Consider the following 25,429-nt stretch of genomic DNA (forward strand, 5'->3'; position numbering starts at 1 on the left):
GAAAACTCTTGAGTGCCTAGATCGCAAACAGACAGAACTATATTTATAGCATTATGATCCATGCATAGATTACGTCAAGCGACGATCGCACAGAAACCTGTACAAACACAGCACGCACTCATTTCCAAGCGTCTGGAATATTATAGCACCGACTTTTTAGTGGCGGAAAGTATGGCAGAGTGCAAGTCAAGCTTAGCGATTTCTTTCTTGATTTCCATTTTGGTCGTCGATGTCCTACTCGTGTACGCTGAAGGCGATGTAGAGGAACTGGTTGTTTCGACGTCGACTGCGACGTTTCGAGGGAAGCGAGTGCCTGTGAGCCATCCACAATTGCCCGACTTTCATGGAGGCGTGGACGCCTACACCCGCATCCCTTATGCAGAGCCTCCGGTGGGAGATCTGCGCTTCAAGCGCCCTGTGCCCAAAGTCATCGAAGGGACCTTTGATGCCAGAAGGGAGAGCGTGGCGTGTCCTCAGGCTGCTTTCCCCCGACTGGACTTGGGAATGGAAATGTCCGAGGACTGTCTCTATCTAGACGTTTTTGTACCTGCAACGAAGGTAAAGCTGAAGTATCACTGCAACTGTTAGGTTTGAAAGCATAGAAGGGCTTCTACATGCAGTGTTCAAAATTGATGCTCTTCTTTATGTGTGAGATTAAATTGTAAATCATTTTTTTGAAGATTTTTTTTTTTTTTCTGCCAGCTATATCTCACAGGGATCATTTTCTTGGACAGGTTTATTGTCACAATGTCATCAGGAGGACCACATGATACACAATCCTGGATAATGGAAACGGATTTTTATTGGAGGTTTTTTTTTTTATTGTTCCATATTCCACATTTCAACAATTATATAAAACATAAACATCACAATACAAAAGCATGGATAAATTGTCAAGTACAGCTTATAAGACAATAAAACGTGTGAAATATGAGGAATCTACATAGAAGCATTGCTTGTAGGGTGTAGATTCCCTGATGCGGTTGTGAGATTATTTCTTACTTGGTATATGTAATTAAAGGAATGGCAATTTGTGAATTGGAGAAATGTAAACGTCGAGGTGGGGGGGGGGGGAGGTGGGGGTGGGGAAGAGAGAAGGCGGAAGGAGAGGCATTTTGCAAACCTCGAAATGCGCTTCCCTAATACTAACCACGTGTTCACGCGAGAATAAAATGTCGTAAATAGCAGGGTAGTAATACTCTGGGATGATTAATTGAATCTATCCACAATATTACATTCTGTTCTCTCTCTTTGCCTTTGTTTCTGCCAGTGATTAATTTCTTACCTTTATCTTACTAGCCGTCCTCCTCCGCAGTCCTCGTATGGATTCACGGTGGAGGGTTTCAGGGCGGTGCAGGATCGATCCCATTCGGTCTTCCAGTCCCTCTGGCTGCCCTGAATGACGTCATCGTGGTAACATGCAACTATCGAGTTAATGCCTTCGGATTCCTGGCTACCGGTGAGATTACCGCACGATAGGCATATACATGGCGTGGGGGGGGGGGGGGGGGGGGGTATGGCAATGACATCACTTTTTATGAAAAATCGTAAAACAGATATAAATACATGTATGTCCACAGACGCACTGTTAACGCGCTCACACAAACATAAACAGAGTGAAAAAGCATGTGTCAAGGTTAATAATGGATATTAACAACAGATCACCCTGTCTAATATTCTAATTTGGGCACACGTGAATCCGAACAATTCGATGTACAAGGATTTTAAAAAAAGTTATCAAAGTTGGAGTGTTTGTGCATATAGTTTTTGACAAAGATGGTGGTCTCGCATGTATAAAGGAATCCCCAAGTTGTAATTAATTTTTACTTTACTCTAACAGACTAGAATATGATATTATCATTATTACGGATGATGGCTTTAGGGGCAGTCTACGTTTCGAGGAGGTGGAACAGTAGATGCGATGAAAGACCCATAAGATGCTCGTGATGATAAAGTTTCAACAAGAGAGCTGCTTCGTATAGTTATGTGTGTTCTTTTGTGTGTGTGTGTGTGTGTGTGTGTGTGCGTTTGTTTTCTTTTCCCTATCTTCATCTCTTTTTTTTTCAAGCAATTAGTCTTGTTTTCCCATTACTTTTAGTTATTACTCTTAAGGGGACTGCATTTTCAAAAGATAAAATCCAGCTGTTCCCTCCATATCGAAAAACTTTTCTTTGATACAATTTAATCACATTTAACCAATTATAAATATGTTCTCTTAAATATACAGAGATTATAGAAATAGAGAATATAGAGATTGACAAGCATGGAGACATTCAACACACAGAGTTCTAAGTGGATACAAAGGTCATAGGGCAGAGCAGGGAAGTGCCTCCCTGGGCAGAGGGTATCTTATAATAACAATGTATTCGCTTATCGAACAAATACTTGAATTAGAAATAAAACCTGAATATAGATGTAACGTAATAGGACATAAACAATGTACATGTATCATTTTATGTGATAGTAAACCTAGTTTCAGTAAACTTTCGCTTAGACACTCGGAAGAGCCTCTTTGTGTGAGACAGTGTGTTTATCTGCTTATTCCAAGTTTTCATTCAGGTATGCCAGATCGGCATGCTGGATCGTATTGACAAAGCGTGAAATAATTATATTTTAAGAAAAAGTGGATTTTAACAGTAATGGTAAGAGTTAAAATCTTACAGTAAATTTATCAACAAAGAATTTCTTTTCTTGCAGTCATTCTTTTGAAGGCTCAACGGCCAGAATGCTTGCAGGGCTCTGCTAAGGCTATATGAGACTTCTGTACAATACATTATAAATTGTATAAAGTCAACAAAGCATATCATTAGCATGATTAGCAAACAATATGAAGGAAATGTTCCCAGTTTTATGGGAGGAAAAACACAATATGAACATGCTCAAAGAAAACGATAATCAATAAATATCCCTGCATGGTAGACATATTCATGACAACTCTTCGAATAAGAGATATAGAGACCCCTGATAGTGACAAACTGTCACACGGTAACCACCAATATTTTCTAATTGTCTCGAGATTTGTGTTCTGGTTAATCCTGGCTGTTGGACGCTCTATTGTCTCTCGGATCCGGCTATAAACTATTTGGAATATACTAAATGTATGATTATGCAGAGATGTAATTTTTGACATTGTAATAACTATTCCATACACCTTTTGGTGTATCTTTATAGTGTGTTTCAGATGAGATTATGAATATACGTTTCGTCTATGCTGGGACGGACACGGTCGTTTTATCAATTATTTTCGTATGTTGTTAGTTACACGAATGTCTACTTGCAAGACAGACCTGCCATAGTGTTAAAAACAGTCTGTCCAGCAAGCACTTAAAAGTCACTCCATTTATAAGTTTACTCAACGAAGAGATTAAATTGATCGTATAGCTTTGGTTGAGACGCAACTTCAGGTTTCTAACATTCTTTGGTGAGATAATGGAAAAAACAATGTAATTCCATGAGGAATTCAACGTTTATTTGATGGAAATTGGTTTTCAAATGGCTGAGATATCCAAAACAGAGCGATTCTAATAAAAGGTGGGACCCACATTTTATTACGATCGCTTTGTTTTACTTCGTTTTTGGATGTTTCAGCTATTCCAAACCCGATTTTCATCAAATAAACTTTGAATTCCCTGTTATGCTCTGTACTATTTCATAAGTGTTTTTTTTTATCGTGCAAAAAGTTAAAGCCCAATTCTCATCTCCACCAATACTGTACCATCCCTTTGAGCGCTAAACTTTTTAAACTGTCAACATTTCTGTTCTGTATCAACACGTCTGTTTAAAGCGCCATTTGAAATGTTATCATTTTCAAAATTATTGTACTTATTATGAACATTATCATTATTATCATTACTATTACTATCATTACCAAAGGAATAACAATGTAATTTTCGTTGCAATGCTAACAGGAGACGAGGAGATACCAGCAAACCTGGGTCTTTTAGATCAGCGTCAGGTGCTCATGTGGGTTCAGGAAAACATTGCAGGTACGTAGCGTAAAACAACAGTGAGCAATGCAGCACAAACCTCATCCTGCCTTAATCAATTGTGCTTTTCTTTTTTATTGTGGTCACTGTGTTTCGTCTAGAATCGGGCACAACTCCATTTGCAAGATCGTCGCATTTGTAACCACGTCTTACCAATCTTCATTTGATGAATCGCAATGCAGTTTTGTTTTAAATCGCGCAGACAATTTAAGTGTAACACTTGTCTTATCATCAATCTTAACTCTTAAAGAAACAAGTTCTTTGGTCCCTTAGCTATCTGTTGCTGAAAGGGCTTGCCATACACCCGGTTGTGGTCAGAAAGTGTTCGCGCCTATGTTAGTGGCTAACGGGAAAGGGAAATAATCGTAATACATGTCTACCTAAAAGTTTAGTTTTTATTTCTACAATTTCTTGGAGTCTTTTTTTTTTGGGGGGGGGGGGGGGGTCGGGGGCTTCGATGATTTGGGCGTCTTGTTTACATCTACGACACATTTCTTACTACATTCTATTAATATGCCATACTGTCACGCCATAAATCTACCTTCTTGAATCATTATAATCTCAGCTGTTGTTTTTCATTGAGGCCAAGGGGCCAATTTACAATAGTTTGATATCCTATAGGCAGACACGGAAGTGAGATTTCTGGTGTGTTTTGCTTTGCTTTTTGTTTCGTTTTCTGCCTGTGTATGATTGTGAAAACTGGATGTTTATTACAGCTTTTGGTGGGGACCCAAGCCGCGTGACGATCTTCGGTGAGAGCGCAGGAGGCATGAGCGTTAGCTTACATGTGATGTCGCCAATGAGCGCCGGTCTCTTCTCCGGCGCCATCATGCAGGTAATAATCTCATAATTGCCCATTCACATTAGATCTTAATCTTATCAATTGAGCACATCAGTACAGAAATAACTTTTGATTAATAATTAGGAAAATTAGGATGACAATATATTACGTATTTATGTTATCATAACGACATGATTATAATGGTGATGGAAACAATAATGAATGGTCTTACTTTAATATCCTGAGCAGCGCCTCCTTACGAATAGGTATGCATGAAGTATGAAGACAAATAACAACGGTTTGCCACTACATGCAGTGAACACACACACATTGTTTACACGAGCAATCTTACGTTACGGGAGACCCAGTGTACAAATCTATGTCAGCATTCCTACCTACTGGGTATCGACACCACGTAACAAGAGTTACCAGTGCACGGTGTCTTGGTAGTTTTAATAGACATTTAACATTAACGAACTTAACATTTCAAAAGAAAGGGGACGTTTCTAGAACAAAACTGAATAGTTCTAGCTGCTATACACATCTTTAGTTCACATAGTCAAAATGTCCTAACATTCACTGCATACGTTTAGCATTGTTTTAAAATATGCAAACAGGAAAAAATTCTGACAATAAAGGCGTCCTTTGCTCAACACATAATGTTTTATGATTTATTTATAAATATATGGCCATAATTCGTGTTCATCAATTTTTACAGACTGATGAAGCAAGATTAAATAAAAGGTACTATCTGCGATCAAGGAAACACAGATTGATCATACAAAAAGTGGAAATATCTCGTGGACCTAAACGGAAGACAAGTTCAACCAACTGCAGCCACTGTAACACATGTTGATATTTGCATGTATAGTAACTCAGATGAGTAATATTCATGTGTTTAACTCAGATGGTTAATATTCATGTATGTAAATGAGATATCGCTTGGTGGAATCATAGTGTTTGATTTTATTTGGAGGGGAAGAAATAAAATAAAGAGGAATATTTTATATTTAGATTATGATAGGGGAGGATTAAAGTTCATTAATTTTCGAGTGTTTGTTAAAGCACAAAGAATTATGTTGATTGGGCGTTTTATTTTAGGGGATCATAGTATGAAGTGGAAGTTATGTTTTAAGATTTTCACTTAATCGGTGGGAGGTATTCTGATTCTTTATAGTAAGGCGATTTTAGGGTTGTTGAAGTTAACTTTACCAGAATTTTATAATGATATGTTGCAGGTTTGGATGGAAAGTAGGAGTTTGATTCTGAAAGATGATTAAAAAAGGAATGAGGTAATTTTTAGTAATAAATTTATTTTGATTGATGGATATACATTATTTGATAAAGAGTTATTCCTTAGGAATGTACACTGCAAAAAGTCCGGTGTTAAATAGTGAACACCGAGCTGGTGTTAAATTTTCGGTGCTCATTTATGGTGTTAAATTAACACCTACGGGTGTCATTTCCAATTTTTAAACTGTTTTTTGAAGAGTTTCTTAGTAACTGCACTTCTTGTTGATTTTTAATTTAAACAAGACGATCAAGAATTTTACATTAAAATACTAGATTTTTGAAAAAATGTGAAAATAAATTTACACCAAAGTAACACCAGCTGGTGTGGTCCCTTATTGAAGCTGGACGGGTGTTAAACCATTGATATTAACACCAACAAATATCAAATCAACACCATGTGGTGTCATTTTTGAATTAACACCAGTACAGTGTCAAAATAACACCAGGCACAGTGTCAAATTAACACCACGAAGTGTCAGGTGAACACTTTTCAACACCATCACAGTGCATTTTTAACACCTGTGGGTGTGGTCCTTTATTGAAGTTTGATCGGTGTTAGATTTAACACCCGTGGTGTTAAATCTAACACCGATGTTTTTACAGTGAATAAAGTTCATCATTTGGTAGATGTAAATGGGGAAGAAGAGAGTATTTAAGATTATGATTTAGTGAAGAAATGATTGGTAAAATGTATGAAATATTTTTACTTTACCGTCATCATGGAAGGGTACATTAAATCGAGAAATGAATATGGAGGATACTCAATTAAAAATTGAATTTTATTTGCAGAATTAAATATATCATATACAGGATATAACGTCAAAACTTATCTATAAAGCATTGATGAGGGATGGAATTGAAACATCATCAGCATTTAATAATTTAGTTGGTTTATATAATTTCGAGGAAATAGATATTAGATTGATTTTTTAAGGCCTCGGAAGTCTACTCTTGATTGTAAGCTGCGTGAATGTCAATATAAATGTTGTATGGTTTAATACATACCGAAGCTAAGTTATTATTTTTTTTTTTTTGGTTTTGGAGGAGATAATCAATGTACATTTTGTCATTCTGAGGTTGAGAATTACGAACATTTGTTTTTTGATTGTGGGACAGTTAATCAGATCTGGAAATTTACCCCAGATGCAAAATTTAGATTGGCAATCTGTTCATGTGGGTATTAAAACGCAGGATATTGGAAAAGGGCAACTCATAAACCATTTGATATTATTGATTAAATGGATGATATTTGTATTTTCGAAGGAAAAGAACAGGCCCCCTTTGATAAGAGAAATTAAAGAAAGAATGTTAGAAAGTCGAGAAGAAGAAAGGAATTTAGCAATGAAACGAGGTACGCTTGCCTTGCACAGCAGGAAATGGAATCAATTAATAACACGGTGATTCTTACTCCAAAAAAATAAATAAATAAGTGAATACATACTTTCTTTTGTTGCTCTTGCTATTATTCATATGTTAATGGGGTATTGCTAAGTGGGGTCATTGCTGAATACATGCTTCCTTATGTTGTTACTCTTGTTGTTCTTAGAGTGGAGCCGTCTCCCAGATCTTCTTCCTCAAACTGGACGAAATGGTCAAGGGGACATTCACCCTTGGCGCCATGATGAACTGCAGTGAGACCACTAGTGCGGAACTGACCGCTTGCCTCCGTACCAAGTCAACAGACGAGATCATTCAACCTTTTAAAGACGTATGAATGACATCAACGAAACTAACGAGATTCATAACAAATATGCGTTTGTATACTTATCATAGATATATACTCACAGTCTTTATATCCCTTAGGCGAGAAACGGATAAGGGGGCTGAGTGAACACGCTTCTTAGTCATATGAGAGTTTGGAACTTTGTGAAAATCAACCAAGTTGTAGTGACTGAACAATAACATTGACAGAAAAAGCGATTTTATACACTATTATAATGTCTTCACACACACCAATTTCATGGGGAAAAAGTAATTTCTCATGGATTTCACAGTCATACATCTTTGGACAACATATCTAATCTTTTATCAAACAAACGTACAAACCCCAAAGGCACATGCATATTTTGTATAATAAATGCAGCCAAGAAAACAAAGAAGGCGTACACGTAGATATCTGAGAGGAATTCCACTTTTATTGACAAAAATAATGTATTATAACACATCCTTCCTGAAGGATATTATATTTAGAACTTATATGAATAAATTAATGTTCCAAAAGCTTTCAAACAAATCATACCTTATCGTCGACAGGAATCCTACTTGACACCAATCTTACATTTATGCATGGAGAATCAAGACTGAGTTATTATTCGTCTGTTAGTTGGTATATAAATAATCGAGAATAACTATAGCTCGAGATAAAATCGTAATAGGGATACTGCTTTTAGACCACTTGTCGTTAAGCCACATCAATTTCTAGAGCTTCTTTGCATTCTAAGTTTTAATCCAAGCGGAACTAGCTAATCTCCTAATCACTTGGTGATCAGAAGCATAAGATGAAACTTTCGAAGGAAAGACTGTACTGCCAATAGTACTCTCTTAGACATTGATCTTTAGATGACAACATCACCGGTTGCCCTGCCTTTACAGGATCCTATGATGCTGATGAAAGTTAGTCCTCGTCCTGTCTACGGAGACGAGTTCCTCCCTCACGACTTCGACTCCACGTTTGCTGAGGTCGGGATAAACAAGGTTAACGTCATGGTGGGCTGCACCGCGGACGAATGGTCGATATTAATATCGCCCTGGTTCGCCGGGCTGGATGACAAGGCAAAGCCCGTCATGAACAGAACAGATTTCCAGAACACGTTGTACGCAGTCCTAATTTCCATGATGTTTCCCGGCGCAGCACTAGATCCTGTAACCTTGGAGACAACTATGTTTGTGTACTCCACTTCGGAGCAGGTAGGTTTAAATACACCTTTCAGTTGTGCGGACGCGTTCTCTGTAGGTGCTGTCAGGAAATGTGGTTTCCTTCCACAAGTTTCAAATCGTTCATTTCACTTGAACCCATTTGAAATTCCCCGACGCATGTACGCGATGCGAACGTCTTACTCTTTATGAGGTGACCCTCTCCCCGGTCATACGACAGCTATCGAAAAAAGAAGAAAAGAAAACAAAAACAATATCGAAAACCTGAAACCCATTCCAGCAATGAAAACAACAACAACAACAAACATATAAAGAAACCCATAAATGCTGCGAAAAACTTCAGACGTTTTGGGATGCGATACGATTACACAATCCAGTACATGTAATCACGATGAAATGCAATCGTCTTCAAGAGTGCCCAGATTTCAAGTATTGCATTTTGATCCTCTGACGCAAACTAGCAGAGTGTATTGATTACTAGTAAGAAAATAACCCCCAATACGTTTTTGACAATTACAGCGACGATGAATTCAACGTCAGCTTTTCTATATTCGAGGTGCACATGAAATGGACTCTTTCTGCATTCTGGTACTGAATGTACTTAAAGGAGACCTCCGAACGATTTGAACATATTAATTGCACTGAGGACAGACTTTGAAAATTTGTGATAAGTGGGATGAAGAATAAGAATATTTTCAAAATTTCGAACAAATTGCAATGAACAAGGATGATGACATGGCAGAGTCACCATAAGAATGCATGAGTTGGGGCTCAAGGAAGCAGAACAAAAGAAGAAGGCATGCAAAGATTATGCACAGGTGAACTCGCAAGCAAACGATATTGTAATGGATTACACTGCTACATTTCTGAAATATGTGAACCTCCTATGTCATCATCCTTGTTCAGTGTAATTTGTTTAAGGTTATTCAAAGTATTGTTTCTTTGCTCAAGAACCACAATAAATTCCACAAATCTATACATGGAGATGTCTATTTATGTACTACATGATGTGATATTATGAAAATCGTCTGGAATGTCCCTTTAAACAGTTAAACGGTAGCATGCACAGTTCATTCAAGTGACATCATAACGGAGCAGTCCACTGGAGGGTGCGTAAATCGATAGTCCCAAATGGATGTGGTGTCATCTGTAATTGATTTCTTTCACCAGTAACTTTATTTGAAAAGGTAAAGGAGCCTTGACAATCTTGCCACTGTGACTGGTTAAAGACTTTAACCAGCTCTTTGCTATAGAATCAACACCTTTATTTTCCGTATACGTTAATAAGGCTGTTTATTCAAATGCTGCAGGGTCCTGAAGGGTCCAGTATACAGCAGTCTGTGCGGGTTTCAGAATCTCTATGATATGCGGGGACAGTTTGCTTTCACGTAAATGATCTTTTTAGCGACATATGTACGTGTATTTTAAAAAGACATGCTCAAATGGAGCGTACATTTTACCAATACATTGGGCATGTCAACTAATGCTACTTCTTTTCATGCTCGACTGTAATTAATCAAGCTACAGAGGCGCTGCCTTTTAAACGTTTTGCAGTTCATGCCTGCAAATCATATTTCTCGTTTAATAGGTTTAAGCGAAATCTAAGAAAAAAAAAAGATTGCGCATTTCGAATTGCGCATTCGAAGACGACCATTTCCATAGACAGTCCAAACAGGGAGGTGAGACGAAACTTCCCTGGTCAAAGAAAAGACGCTTGCACTATTTGGAGTTACGTCATTTTTTGTTTCGTTTGCAACGTTTGTTGACCTTCACACTTGAATTTGGTACCCGACATTGGTAGATAATACTATACGTCTGCTGTACCCGATAGGAGAACAATCATTGCAGAGATACTATAATCGTATGGGCTTCATTCCAAAGCGGCGATAGCACGAGCAAGCAGGGAAAACGAAAGACAAACAACCCCTGGAAGGACCAGTGTCCCAATATTTATTTAATAATCCTGTAGAAAAGATTCTCGGCTTAGGGTTAGATGGCTTTTTAACAGACTTGACTGTGTACATGCTGTTTCGCTGTGGTAGGCAAAGCGCATTAGTTATTAACACCACAGATCGTCAAAAGACACTAATGTAGTTACCAAACTTTTATACGTGTAAAGGGGAGGTAGATTAACCAATATTTAAACACAGAAAAATGCTTAAGTGAAGGTGAAATGTTTAAATCATTATAAGCATGTTTTTACTTGTTTATGAAGAGAGCGACTTTTTATTTTGTTTCTACGTTTGTCTGCTGAAATGAATCTCGTCTGTCTCACGTTCATGATTGTGGAGGTTATTATTAAAGTCAGGTTGAGGGTGCATTTCTAGCATTTTACGAAATGAGTCTTTGAAGAATGACCACATTCACAGACTTATTTCAGGTTAGGTTCCTGGCAAATTTAGCACAACATGAACTGATCTTTTCTCGAAAATTTGTTGTTTGGATAGAAAGGTAATGAATTCAAATCACAGGATAAAGTTCTTGGTTTTAAGTCGACAAGTACAGTAAAGACAAAAAAAAGTGAAGAAATCAACCTTTCTTCTGAACAAAACAAAATGTGAAATAAATCAGTTTTGATTCTTTGCCAGCAGCTGCATCAGTTCCTCAGCAACCTATACAAAAGGGTTGTTAAAGGATTTGAATCGATTGAAACAAAGTTAAGGCAGATGAAAGGATCCGTTGAGGCTGGGAACACGTGAGAGTTTATTGGTTTTTGGTTCTGTGCATTATGGTCCTGCCAGTACGAGATATAGGGGCTGTTTCAACACTTGATTTACTACAAAAGATCTCCTCATTCAAACCCGTCTCTATAATTTCCAATAAAGAAACAACATATGTTTTCTGGTCTGATTATTACATTTTCGAAAAGGTCGTCAGTAAAACACTAAAGTTTCAAAAAAAGAACCTTTCTTCTTCCTCTTTTTAATAATATACCCAAAAGGCCTAGTCGTTTTCGGAACTGTTGAATTTTATGATACCATGAAATCGGTGAAAATGCCTGTGGCATCAAAATTTGTCTTTACATTGTTCTGCCGCCACTGACTACAGAGCCATCCCTCCGAGAAGACACTTTATACTTTCAAAGCATTCTTGCTCTTTTTTTTTCACTGCTCGAATTTCTTCTTTCTGCGAAGCTCGAACACCCAGAATCCGATCACATCGATACCGTTATCGATTCAACCTCCGATTTTATGATGCTGTGCCCCACCGTCTCCTTTGCGGAGAAAGCAGCCTCAGCGGGCAATCCCACCTACGCCTACCTCATGACACACGTCCCTTCCGCTTCCATTTGGGGGCGAGGATATGGAGTGGTTGGGCGCCACTCACGGTGAGGACATTCCCTATGTCTTCGGTACCCCTCTCATGCAAGATGAGGACAACAACGGTTCAATCATCGCAGGACGATTCACTGATAAGGAGGTGGAACTATCTCTCCAAGTTATGAAGTACTGGGCCAACTTCGCCAAGACTGGGTCTGTATTTAACGTCTCCATTTTATGCCACCGAACTTGCCCCACCCCTCTGTCCCCCACTCCAACGCCATGTACAGTCACACACCTGAAATTAAAGAAAAAAATAAACATACCAAGGAAGTACTCACCCTTGTTACACTTCCTATAGGCAAATACAATCAAGATAATTGGTAGCATACATATCGCATATATAATTATCCGAAGTATAGGCCCTAATTGTTTGAGTATCAAGTTGCCTGAGTAAGTTTCTTGGCTCTGTTATATTAGGGGTGTAACCGAGTTAGAATCTAGCACAATATTGCACCCCCACCTCGACAATACATTAACGTTGTAATCTCTATCTCACAATAGGTATCAGACAATGCTTGCATGGTGTTATGCTGTGCTGTTACCACTTGCACCATCACCACCACTATCATCACCATCATCATCATCAGCATCACCATCATCAACTTCACCTTGCAATTTTTTTACGTTGCAGGAACCCAAATATAGCAACTCAGGATGGAGAGGCAGAAACAAAGTATTCAGTTTGGCCAGCTTTTTCCAAAGAGTTTCCAACAATGAAAGACATCTCTCTGACTCTCGAGAACATCCCCACGCCGCCTCACCGGAAAGAATGTCACTTCGTCACAAATATTTTCCCGAAAATGATCGTCAATACAGGTTGGTACAACGAAACTTTCGAGGCAACCAGATACATCCGTAGAGAGTTTGGCCAACTCGGGTTCAGCTGGCCTCAACATGGCGTATATTCCCTTGTTGCATGCTGTACATGTACAACAAAGAATCATGTACGTACCTAAAGTGTTATACATGTACCAACTGCAACAGAGTTGGCCAAACTCTTTTGAGATAGCTCTTGGTACCGTTTCATAAAAGTTGTCAGCCCTGACAAGTTATCAGTCTCCGACAATTACCATAGTAGCAGTTAGTGACCAGCGCTTCTCATCCAATCAAAAGTAAGGAGTTACTGAAATCGTCAGTGACTCACAACTTGTCAGGGCTGATAGCTTTTATGAAACGGTGCACGAGACATGCAACAACGCCCTCTATTCACAGAATTTGTGTAACCTAAGAATAGACAGCCCCAGGTAGCATTATTTATTATTTACTATTTTTATTGTTTAGAAGGGACGTCATCATTTCTTTGCCAAACAATAAATAACACTGCGTCGTTATCATGATGCAAGGATGTGATAACATACACCAGAGATTTACCTCAGCATGGGATGTGGAAGGTTACTGAATGGATGCATCAGTCTGGACTCTGGCATGCCTTTATCAAACTTTCAGACTCTAAATTGCAGCCCTTAGTGGGACACTTTTTCTGATATCTTCTCACAATCGTACGTCTGAAGAATAAAAGTTGTTAAAATTCAACGGAAGAGGCCCACTAATCACGGCAACTTGCATTCTGATGCACGACAACTAACTGATCCAAAATAATATTATGATTATGCATTTTCGTGCCATGTGCGTGATATTCTCCAGGCTAATTTAGAAATTGCAAGGTTTCTACTTCAACTCCAGAGTAACATAAGGATATGATTATGTATTCCAATGAGTGCGTGTCAAATTGGTGATCATGGCTAATGCAACCGAAAAGCGTTATTTCCTAACATCATTTATGAAAGTGACCGAGTTATGACCGAGTAAGCCATTATTTTGTAAAAGGAAACCGTTTCAATAAATAGGTAAATAAGCAAGGAAATCAGGTCAGATGTGTACATCCTTATACAAGTCGTTCATGAAGCACTTGTATAAAGTAAATATTTGACAAATTGTCTTGTTAAACAATTATTTGCAAGAAGTATAATGACGTCCGCACTCATTATACACTGATAGAACTGCTAAAACCACATCCAGCGTAATTGAGGTGATTTCTTTGTATGTATTTATTACCATTATCACTATTTTTATTATCTTTATTATGACTATCATCAGTATCATCACATATGATTGCAATCATAATGATCTTTGCCTTCATTGTAAATAATGATTTATTTCTCTCATTGGTCAAGATCATTCATTCTTGCATACATTTTGCATTATTCTTTATGATTTGTACTTCTTGCAAATAATTGTTTAACAAGACAATTTGTCAAATATTTACGTTGTATTATGTCTTACCTTTTGATGGATGGACAAAATGAAATATAATTTCCTTGAATTGAATCAAATAATCAGAACCTTTACCACGGTCCTTATTATGACTTAGTTATACTTGCGATCATGGCAATCATCATTATCTAAACACAAGATCGAATTTTTATGTGGATTTTTAAATGAAATATTGTTTTATCTATCAATATCATTCAGCTGAGCTGAACCGCCTCAAAGCCTTGCTGGAGGAAAAAGTCTTAACTGATAGCGAGAAGAGCTGCGAAGACCCTGGATCATGTCCGGAAGAATAGTAATTATCAAAGGACAAGTTCACATAAATATGATTATGTTGTGTGGATTAAATGAATGCCGCCAGCAATATTAGTAGGACACATCAGTGAAGGTTTGAGGAAGAACGACAACTTCTGTCAAAAGTTATGGATTTGTATTCCTTTTTTTATACAGCCATCTCTGGTTGAGAAGACCACTTGTGTTGTTTATGTACAACAATATAAAGAAAAAATAAACGAGAATTCCACATTTTTTTTTCAAATGAAAAGCACGTTATTCGCTCGACTAAGTTACTATTAAAGACATGATACGAATAATATTGTTTTCCCAGCTCTCTGACGAGGCTTAAGTCAGTAAGCGCTCTTTTTGCCAGAAATATGGAAATTATATTGAATTCTTATTATAACATATTTTTTTCATATCATTGTACATGCATACGTGACATCACAGACGAAAGTCGAAATGATAATAATAATGCCCATCATTATCTTCATCATTGTTATTTATTCTAGTCAGTACAATGCTGATGGTAACCTTGTTTAAATTTTGTTGTTATGTGATTAACGATACTGTCGCTAGAAAACATGTGCAATAATGTCATAAATTCATACGAACGTGACACCTCTAGCATTTCGCTTGAGTTGTTGCTTTTTAGAACTCATTTAAAGGGATTGTATAGTTTTGGTTGAGACCTAATTTCAGGTTTCTAACATTTTGTTGAGATAATGAGAAACCTCTTATGAAATATAAAAAGAGCATGTAATTCCATGAGGAATTCAACGTTTATTTGACGAAAATTGGTTTTGAAATGGCTGAGATATCCAAACAGAGCGATTCTAATAAAGTGTGCAATGGGACCCACACTTTTTTACGATCGCTTTGTTTTACTTTGTTTTTGGATGTTTCAGTCATTCAAAACCCGATTTTCATCAAATAAACTTTGAATTCCTCTTAGAATGGTATGCTCTGTACTATTTCATAAGTGTTTTCTTGGTATCTCGCAAAAAGTTAAAAGCCCAATTCTCATCTCCACCAATACTGTATCATTCCTTTAAGGACGCGACATGGCATTACCCCATTTGTTTTCATGTGTTGTGACTCCCTATATTTAACATTATACCGACATTGTACCGACATAAGCGATCGGGTTTTTTCATCAAGTTGATCTTTACTCTTGATTGAGAGCAAAGGTTTGTTTGTTTGTTTGTTTGTTTGTTTGTTTGTTTGTTTTTTACCATGAATTCTATAGTTACTCAAACCCTTTTATTTCCTTTTTAGCCAAAATTGTGATGTATAATTATGAAAAATATTCCTACAAGCTGAAATTTTCTGCACTATCCACGGCACAAGACATGTTGGTACATAAGTTCAATAAAGTGGGGTTTATTTGACACATTCATGAAGTATCGTAGCTGAGCTGATCTTGATGCTTCGATTGTCACTCTCTTCATTCTTTGAGCCCTTTGAGCATCACATTTACTTTCAAATTTAGTATGTTAGGTATACGAACGATACTACATCATAACACTTGTGCACCACACAGAGGAATACGTAAGGTGTCATCACTTTGGGCCCCACACTTTTTTTTTTAATCCCGGAAGTACGTAAGTGGCACTAAATGTGATCGTGCACGGCAAAACGAACCTAAAGTCGCACACACTGATTTTGCGTGAGGACTGAAAATAAGTGAAATGGGTCAACCTAGCCGAACTTGACTTTTTCTTATTTTCTGAAAGAGCGGGTCTTCTTTTACATTATGCTAAAGTTTGGTATCATAAAACGGGCAGGAAAGAGTGTTTCTTTAGAAGTTTATGTCGAACATTTTTGGTAAAATTGTGTGATTAGGTGTGTCTTTAGAATCCCTTTTTCATTTCTGAAAAACCTTGTCCACACTCTTCACTTTAAACTCTAATAACTTTTGAAAGGATAGTGCTACTGCTTTGAAAGTTGGCATTAATTATGGACAAAATGTGTTAATAAAGCATGCTTAATTTCAATTTGATTTCATAATACTCTGCTGGTTTACTTCCTGTTTTTGTCCCATTCATCGCACTGCCAGCACGGTTTGGTAAAGATTAAGCGCTTGAATAGACACTGTACTACAGAGCCTCTTTTCTCAGTTCACACTTTTCCTGAGTTTTTGCTGTCTTTCCAATATTTAGATAGATTAGGAGAGTCCATTTGATTTGAGTTATAGATCATTTTAAAGCTTAAAGTCTGCTCTTTCAGAATATGGTCTTAACTAAAAATTCATGTCTGGCGACTTTTTGTTTGTTTTGAGGTGAAGGGTCACAAATAGAAATAGATAGAGGTCTTGAAGTGTGAGAGCGGTAAGGTTATGTTTTTCCACTGGAGAACTTTATTTTCTATTGTTTTTTTTTTTTTTGAGCTGTCGAGGACCCTTCCTTTCTTTCTTTCTTTCTTTCTTTTTTTTTTTTTTTGCTTGTCAGCTGAAGAAACCCGGACATGGACGGGTAGAGATAAGCAGAGGACCATTTTGTTTTTGTTTTTTTGCTTGTTAGCTCATGAAACCCGGAAGTGGGCCCCCACACTTTTGAAAACGCTCCGCCGGCCCTGCTTACGGAAGTAATTATTTCTTCTAAGAATCTGGAAGAAATCATGCTAAAAAGTAATGTGATGACTTTTGTCTATGTTTCCAGCAAAACAATGATAGCGACCAAACTCAGTCATTTAAAATGCTGTATACTCACCCATAAAACTACTGAATTCACACAAGCCTATGATGTCACTGAGTTCACTGGAACACTATTTCTTTCTTCTCCTGATTTCTCCCTTGAATCATGCACCTATAGAAGGTCCATGCTTGAAAACGCTTTTGAGGATACATCCTTTACACTATATCAGTTCCTTCCTGCCAGCTGAGCTCTCGAGCACTCGTAGTCTGCAAAACAATCACACTCACTATAGCCTATCTAGTTTGTTTGCAGCTGTCGTGGGGTTCATGTATTTTCCATGCATTATGTGTGTGTGTTTTCTTTGCAGGCATACATAAAAAAAGAAAAAAAATCTTATACACTTCTTTTGATAACTGTAGGTGTACCTTGGATTCCACAAGGTGAACATAAAAACTATGATATAACAATGAAAGAGAAATTGTAATGGTCGATTTGGCCGGTATAGATATACACTATAATTATATACTTATTGTACATACACATATCAAACAAATTATTCATAAATTTTAATTAAGGCATGGTACTAGCGTTGTACTGGTCACGAGGGATCGGAATTCATTGAACATGGCGATTATGTATCGAATTATGCAATTTACTTGAACACACACACACACACACACACATATACATGTTTATATATATATATATATATATATATATATATATATAATATAATATATATATATATATTTATATGATTTATATATATATATTATATATATATATATATATAATATATATCAAATGTTATTAACATCGACAGAGATCCTTACTATGACGCGAGAAGAAAGGCGTGATAACTAACACATTTATCAAAGATATAGAACAATGGATAATCATTGGATAAATAAAGAGAGAGCTTAAAGTGTGTGTGTGTGTGTGTGTGTGTGTGTGTGTCTGTATGTGTGTGTGCGTAAGTGTGTTTGTGTGTGCGCGCGCGCGAAAAAGAGAAGGGGTACGGGTATTAGACCACAATATTAAAAGGGAAAGAGAAAATGACATGGAGATGAGATTTTTAGCTGGAAATCAAGTGACAGGATGACAGTGATAGGTAGATAAGAATATGGCTGAATAGATAGAGAAAGAAAGAAAGAGAGAGAGAGAGAAGGGGAAGGGGGATCCTCAATGAGAGAATGAAATCGCCATATATGGTGATAAAATCCGCATCCGTTCCATGTCACAATGCACATTATGATAATCTATATAGATAGCCAGTCATCGACGGACTCTGTACTGCATACAAGCGTTGAAGCACTTCACCAGCACTGTAGATATCGACCTTGAGTTGCTTGTATAGGAAACTATGCTCACGACGAGATGGTCGTCTGATCTGTACCCAGTTATGTCTTGTTCCTGAGCTCCGGTGCAAACAAGCACGTGCATTTATCAATAAGCTCATTAACACATATTACGCAACGATCGCGCAGTATGAACCGATATAAATCGACGCGCACGGCCGCTGCTTCGAAGTGTAATGGGCGTGTATGGTATTAGTGTTTCCGGGTTTCGGGGTAGATCTCTATGAAAACATGGCGGGGTGTAGGTCGAGTTTGGCGCTCTCTTTCTTGATTTCCATTTCCATTGGTGTCCTATTCGTGTACGCTGAGGGCGATGTAGAGGATCCAGCTGTTTCGACGTCGACTGCGACATTTCGGGGGAAGCGAGTGCCTGTGAGCCATCCACAATTGCCCGACTTTCAAGGGGGTGTGGACGCCTATACACGCATCCCTTATGCAGAGCCCCCGGTTGGAGAACTGCGCTTCAAGCGTCCTGTGCCCAAAGTCATCGAGGGAACCTATGACGCAACCAGGGCCAGCTTGGCGTGCTCTCAGGCTCTCTTTCCCAGCCTTGACTTTGAGTTCGATGAAATGTCCGAGGACTGTCTCTATCTAGACGTGTTCGTGCCTTCGACAAAGGTTAGCCTGTAAATCAGTGCAACTTCCCGTGTATGGCCCATTAAAGTGTAACTGAATTGCTCGTCAATATATTCTTCAATTAATGGCTTGGTAGTTATTTTGTTTGTTAAAAAAGATGGTCATTGCTGATGATAATTCATCATCGCATCGCAAATACAAAGAGTATGATTGCATTAGATTTTAGTTGAATTAATTTTCTAACGTAAAATGCAAAGCAAAACTATACTATGGTGTATACAATTTACGAACAGCTCCCAATTGAGAATATTATAATAATTGGCTGGATACACTTCTCAGCCCTGGCATCTTTTAGAAAGTGCTGTATGGTACAAGGAGCGGTCCAAAAACAGTGAGATACGATAATATGGAAAATGTATACACTGCGCAGGGCACTAAATGTAGTGCTGATGAGCGGCACAAACTACAGTAAGTATAATGTGTGGTTGGTTTACAGGGAATAAAAAGATTTTGGATTATTCCAGCATTTGGCGTACGGTCAATTCATCAAGACTATCTCTGCTAACGTTCTACGACAAAGAACAAATAAAATTGTTCCACCCTTATCGATTTTGTCTATCTCAAGCCATGCATCCACAATTACTCTGTCTCCAAGCTCAGAAATCCCCGCATCATACTATCCATCTTTCTGTCTGTCTCCTTCTACTTCTAGCCGTCCTCCGCTGCAGTCCTGGTGTGGATCCACGGTGGGGGATTCCAGGGCGGGGCAGGCTCAGTACCCAACTCCCTCCCCATCCCTCTGGCTGCCCTGAATGACGTCATAGTGATCACGTGCAACTACCGTATCAATGTCTTTGGTTTCTTGGCAACGGGTGAGACGATGAAAAAGCACATGGGATCCAACTCTATTCTAACAATGTTTAAAACAACATCATATATTTGATAGAATGGTTATAATTATCAAGTATTGATTTCTTAACAATCGAAAATGAACTTCATGTAAAGCTTACACGAACAGATGAGAAAAAAAAATAAATGTACGCAACTTCATGATACCTTTGCATATTGCACATTTTTTGTTTTGATTCTAAGTTCAACACTCAACGGTCATTTTCTAGAAGTACGTGAATTTATTCTAACGCTCCACTATAGCATTTTGTACAAGTGAATGAATTTGAAGAAAAGGATATGATTGATATTTCATGATGTTGCACAAAACATGTCAAATCAGCTAAATTCTCAAATTATACAAACCGTTGCATGTAAGCAAAATTTATTACTGTTACTTGTTTGTTTGTTTGCTTTTCTTTTGCTGTTTTCTTTTTTAAACCTGTTTGACCCTGTTGCTTTGATTTTTTTAGAACATTTCTTGGACAGTCTGGGACAGTGAATACTACCAATGAAAATATATCTAGAGCAAATGCCTTATCAAACTCAAACGTCAAAGACCTTCAGTTGTCCTTAAAATTCCTATTAGGGTTAATTCCATTACAAGAGTATAATGTACCACTGCCAGGGGGCACTCCGTCTGCTCCGGAAACTATCCGGTGTAGGAATGTCCGGCGAAGAGTTTTGAACTGTCCCCACAGTAAAGACTTCATACACGCCATCGGGCCCCGACTGCCTTTCAGCGTGAATTATCCTGGGTTGATGAAATTATGCGCACAGCGTTCAAAGTTCTTTTCACAGTATGTTATGTGTCATGACCTGCACCACTTAGTGCATTGTGTGATAAACAGCGTGTGGCAAACTTGCCTTATATCCATTGTTAAAAGAAAACCGGAATGATTCGGTGTGAGACCTACTCTGCGGTGAACTCAACTGTGCTTGACACGGGACTCCAAGTTTAACATGGCTGTAATGCTTGTGGGTAAACTTGAGCAAAGAGAACAGCATAGAAATTGAAGTTTACTTTGCCGTAAAGTGTTTTGTCATGCAATTCCAAATTTAGCATGTTTTCAATCATCAACAGAAGTATCGGTTACAATTACAACGGCATCAGTTTCGATGTCAGTTGTGTAATGAGAGTTGGTGATTTCATTGCCTCATGACTCTCGAGTTTTCTTGTGCCTGAAAAATGATATCAATCAATAGTATGGGATAATGTAACAAAATATGTCGACAGTGCGTGTTACCATTACTTTCTAATAGGTGACGATGAGATTCCGGCCAACCTGGGTCTTCTAGATCAGCGTCAGGTACTCATGTGGGTTCAAGAAAACATTGCAGGTATGTAGCTTGAAACAACAAACCTCGTCTTTCCTAAATTACAGTGAGATGACATTGCCAGGGATGACCATAGTAGTGTTCGGAATTATTTTCAAGTCCAACACATTGTCGTACTTGGATATGTTAAGCACACATGATAGGACACGTTTTCATGAGGATACATAGAATAGAAGAAGGGAAATAATTTTGCCAACATGTCTTGCTTGCTGTTCTCTCTGTGTGACGGAGTATAATGACTTTATTTCGTGTGCGCGGGAGTCTCTGTTCCAAACTACCTGTTCGACAATGACTTTGCATGAGAGAAGAAAAGGACAATCGTCACTTCTTCGTTCAACACAACTGTGCTATGCTTTCTCTAAATCAGCGTTTCCTTTCTTTGTGTGTGTGTGTGTGGGGGGGGGGGGGGGACCGCATCTCGGGTCAATATTTACAGTTGCGTTATTTGTTTAGGCGTTGCATATATTGGAATGTAGATGAGGTTATGGATTTGCAATGCTAGATGCGGGCTCCTTCATCGTCTTCAATACCATTACCGTATTTTCGTATTTGCTTAATCGCCATGTAGCATGAAAAGGTACAGCTGCATAAGCATCGACAATGGTGTCGCCAGGTCTTTCATAGCTTGCACATTTCAATTGTATATAGTTAAAAAAAGGTTTGTTGCCTAGATATTTTTGTTATGCAATGGATTTTTCTATTATACACACTGTAAGGCCTGATGTCAAAATGATTCTTGATTCTCTCCGCAGCCTTTGGCGGGGACCCAAGTCGCGTGACGATCTTCGGTGAGAGCGCTGGTAGTATGAGCGTTAGCTTACATGTGATGTCGACGATGAGCGCCGGTCTCTTCTCTGGCGCCATCATGCAGGTAATCAATGATCACGGAACTGTAGACATTAAACGACGCAATCATCGGTGTCGATGAAGTATATACGAGCAACAACTTGTCAATAGATATCTCAAAATGCAAAGAGAAAAGATGAGACTACATCATAATGGGGTAGGCAATCAGTGCTTGCAGCAAAAGGGCAGTTATTGATTTTACATATAGAAAGTAATGTTACATAGATGCGATGATTCACAATTAATCACTTTTTTTGTTCTTAAAAGTAACAGAAAGGTATATTAGGTTTCTTTTTATAGAAAATTTGGAGAATTAAGCAGCTCTAACATATTTCGGTAGGTATTCGCATAATTTTTGAGTATACCATCTGGAATAGTCTTCTAACTTTATCCCCTGTAGAAATACAACAACAACAACAACAACAACAACGACACACACACTTGAAAATGTCATATAATTAGCATTCTTAACAGCATAGCACATTTAAGCCCTTGAAATTATAGGAATCCAGCTGTTAAATATGTTTCTCTTACTTTGGTAATATTTTGCAATCATGATGGAATATGATATAAAATACGTGGGCACATTACCCCGTCAACTTTTTTTCAATATCTGTAGCAAAACCGACAAAAAGAAAGCATACTTGGATAGGTATTTCAGTCTAGGATACTTACATCTATGTTTATAGTGTTTAGCCGGTTTTCGTTAACCCGTTCTTGACTATGCAGCCACCATACCGTAGCTATTTCCCATTTATATATAAGGGCTTTTTACACTTGTGTTTCTTAACCCCGGACTTTCTCTGACCCAGGACTATCGTTAGTCCCGTACCAATTTTTTCAGCTTTTTACACTCGCCAATTAGTCCCGTACTATCTCTTGTCCGGGGCTAAGGAGAAAACTGACCTTTTTACACTCGTATTTCTTAGCCCCGGACTTTCCAAACCACATGAATATTCATAATTACGCTGTGTACTGTACACGTACACGCACGCATCGGCAGCACTTGATTACCTCGTTTCTGATTGGTCAGTGAGGGTCGGACTTCGTCTCCGTCGCTTAGCCCAGGATTATTTTTTCGTTCTGTTTACACTCACTTGCTTGGCACCGCAATTGCGGTGCTAACCCCTGCTATTTTGCAGGGCCAGATAGTACCGTACTATCGGTGGGGCTCCTGGCAAAAACGAGTGTAGAAAGTGGGCTAAGGATAGTCCCGTACCAACGGTGGGGCTAAGGCCCCCCCCCCCCCTTAGCCCCACCGTTGGTCCGGGGCTAAGCAAAAATTTACAAAATTTAAAGTGTAAAAAGCCCTATATTGTTATGTGAACAACAAGGGGGTTACTAATAATACATGCATGCATAATAATACACAATGTTCATGGGAGCAAAAAAGAACAAGAATTAGATGTAGCCTTAACTAAGTATCATTACTGATGGAATGCTTGCTGTTCTTGTTCTCAGAGTGGAGTGACCTCGGGCATAGCTCTCGTCAAAATGGATGAAATAGTCCAGGGAACGTTCGCCTTGGGCACGGTATTGAACTGCACCGGTACGAGTGCCGAGGTGGCTGCATGCCTCCGGACCAAGTCAGCGGAAGAGCTTGTGAAACTGTTTCAGGATGTAAGAGTGACGCCTATACACAACAATGATATCAATTATTGATATCCAACATTTCTTCCGTATAAATGCATATTATGCTATCCATGATCTTATGCGACACACCCATCGGGCAATTGACGGACAAGGGGACTGTTGTACAGGGTGCCTTTTGCCAGACTTTCAGATATGCTTTGCTGGAGGCGTAATTCACTCAGACGCTGATAAACTTTAAGTATCATTCATTCACTTCCTTGTATCACATTCACTTTCTATCTACATTTCAGCATGCCTGGTGTCAACGGCGTAGCCAGGATTTCATCTTAGGGGGGGGGGGGGGGCGGTTAGTCTGCGAGGGAGCGAAGTGACCGAGCCCGAGCGAGCGGAGCGAGCGAGGGGGGGGGGGGGGGGAGGGTGTGGGAGGGGGGTGTTCCCCCTCCCACGGTAAGAACTTTTTGCATTTGGATGTTGTAAATGGTGCAATTTGATGCATGTTTTTGCGCGTGTTATCGACGTGAAACAGTCCCACTTGTTTATGGTAGCAGTTTATTTTGATGTAGATTATTATTGAACAATTTGCCTATAAAATGGTATAATTTAGATACATTTCTTGTATTCATTCTTTTCACTGAATATCATGAACGCGACTGAACGCGAGCGAGCGGAGCGAGCGAGGGGGTAGGGGAGGGTGTGGGAGGGGGTAGGGGAGGGTGTGGGAGGGTGGTGTGGGAGGGGGGTGGGAGGGGGGTGTCCCCCTCCCACAGTAAGAACTTTTTGCATTTTGATGGTGCAAATGGTGCAATTTGATGCATGTTTTTGCGCGTTTTATCGACGTGAAACAGTCCCACTTGTTTATGGTAGCAGTTTATTTTGATGTAGATTATTATTGAACAATTTGCCTATAAAATGGTATAATTTAGATACATTTCTTGTATTAATTCTTTTCACTGAATATCATGAACGCGACTGAACGCGAGCGCGCGGAGCGAGCGAGGGGGTAGGGGATGGTGTGTGAGGGGGGTGTCCCCCCTCCCACAGTAAGAACTTTTTGCATTTTGATGTTGCAAATGGTGCAATTTCATGCATGTTTTTGCGCGTTTTATCGACGTGAAACAGTCCCACTTGTTTATGGTAGCAGTTTATTTTGATGTAGATTATTATTGAACAATTTGCCTATAAAATGGTATAATTTAGATACACTTCTTGTATTAATTCTTTTCACTGAATATTATGAACGCGACTGAGCCCGAGCGAGCGGAGCGAGCGAGGGGGTAGGGGAGGGTGTGGGAGGGGGGTGTCCCCCCTCCCACAGTAAGAACTTTTTGTATTTTGATGTTGCAAATGGTGCAATTTGATGCATGTTTTTGCGCGTTTTATCGACGTGAAA

At 38.7% G+C, this 25,429-nt stretch overlaps 1 protein-coding gene and 1 pseudogene across 1 annotated transcript; both read left to right on the forward strand.

Moving 5' to 3' along the window:
* The first annotated feature begins 133 nt into the window (after window positions 1–133).
* Window positions 134–16,582, forward strand: LOC139727853 (acetylcholinesterase-like; annotated as a pseudogene).
* A 2,335-nt stretch (window positions 16,583–18,917) lies between these two features.
* LOC139727836 (cholinesterase-like) lies at window positions 18,918–21,611 on the forward strand. Its single transcript, XM_071638809.1, has 3 exons — window positions 18,918–19,416; window positions 20,087–20,246; window positions 21,526–21,611. Exons 1-3 carry the CDS (start codon window positions 18,985–18,987, stop codon window positions 21,609–21,611), a joined length of 678 nt encoding a protein of 225 aa, XP_071494910.1. The 5' UTR covers window positions 18,918–18,984.
* Window positions 21,612–25,429: the final 3,818 nt, after the last annotated feature.

The sequence above is a fragment of the Diadema antillarum genome, unplaced genomic scaffold (genome assembly GCF_040938485.1).
Source record: "Diadema antillarum isolate AM-2024a unplaced genomic scaffold, OU_Dant_1.0 seq00000156_RagTag, whole genome shotgun sequence".
In the NCBI taxonomy this organism is placed as follows: Eukaryota; Metazoa; Echinodermata; class Echinoidea; order Diadematoida; family Diadematidae; genus Diadema; species Diadema antillarum.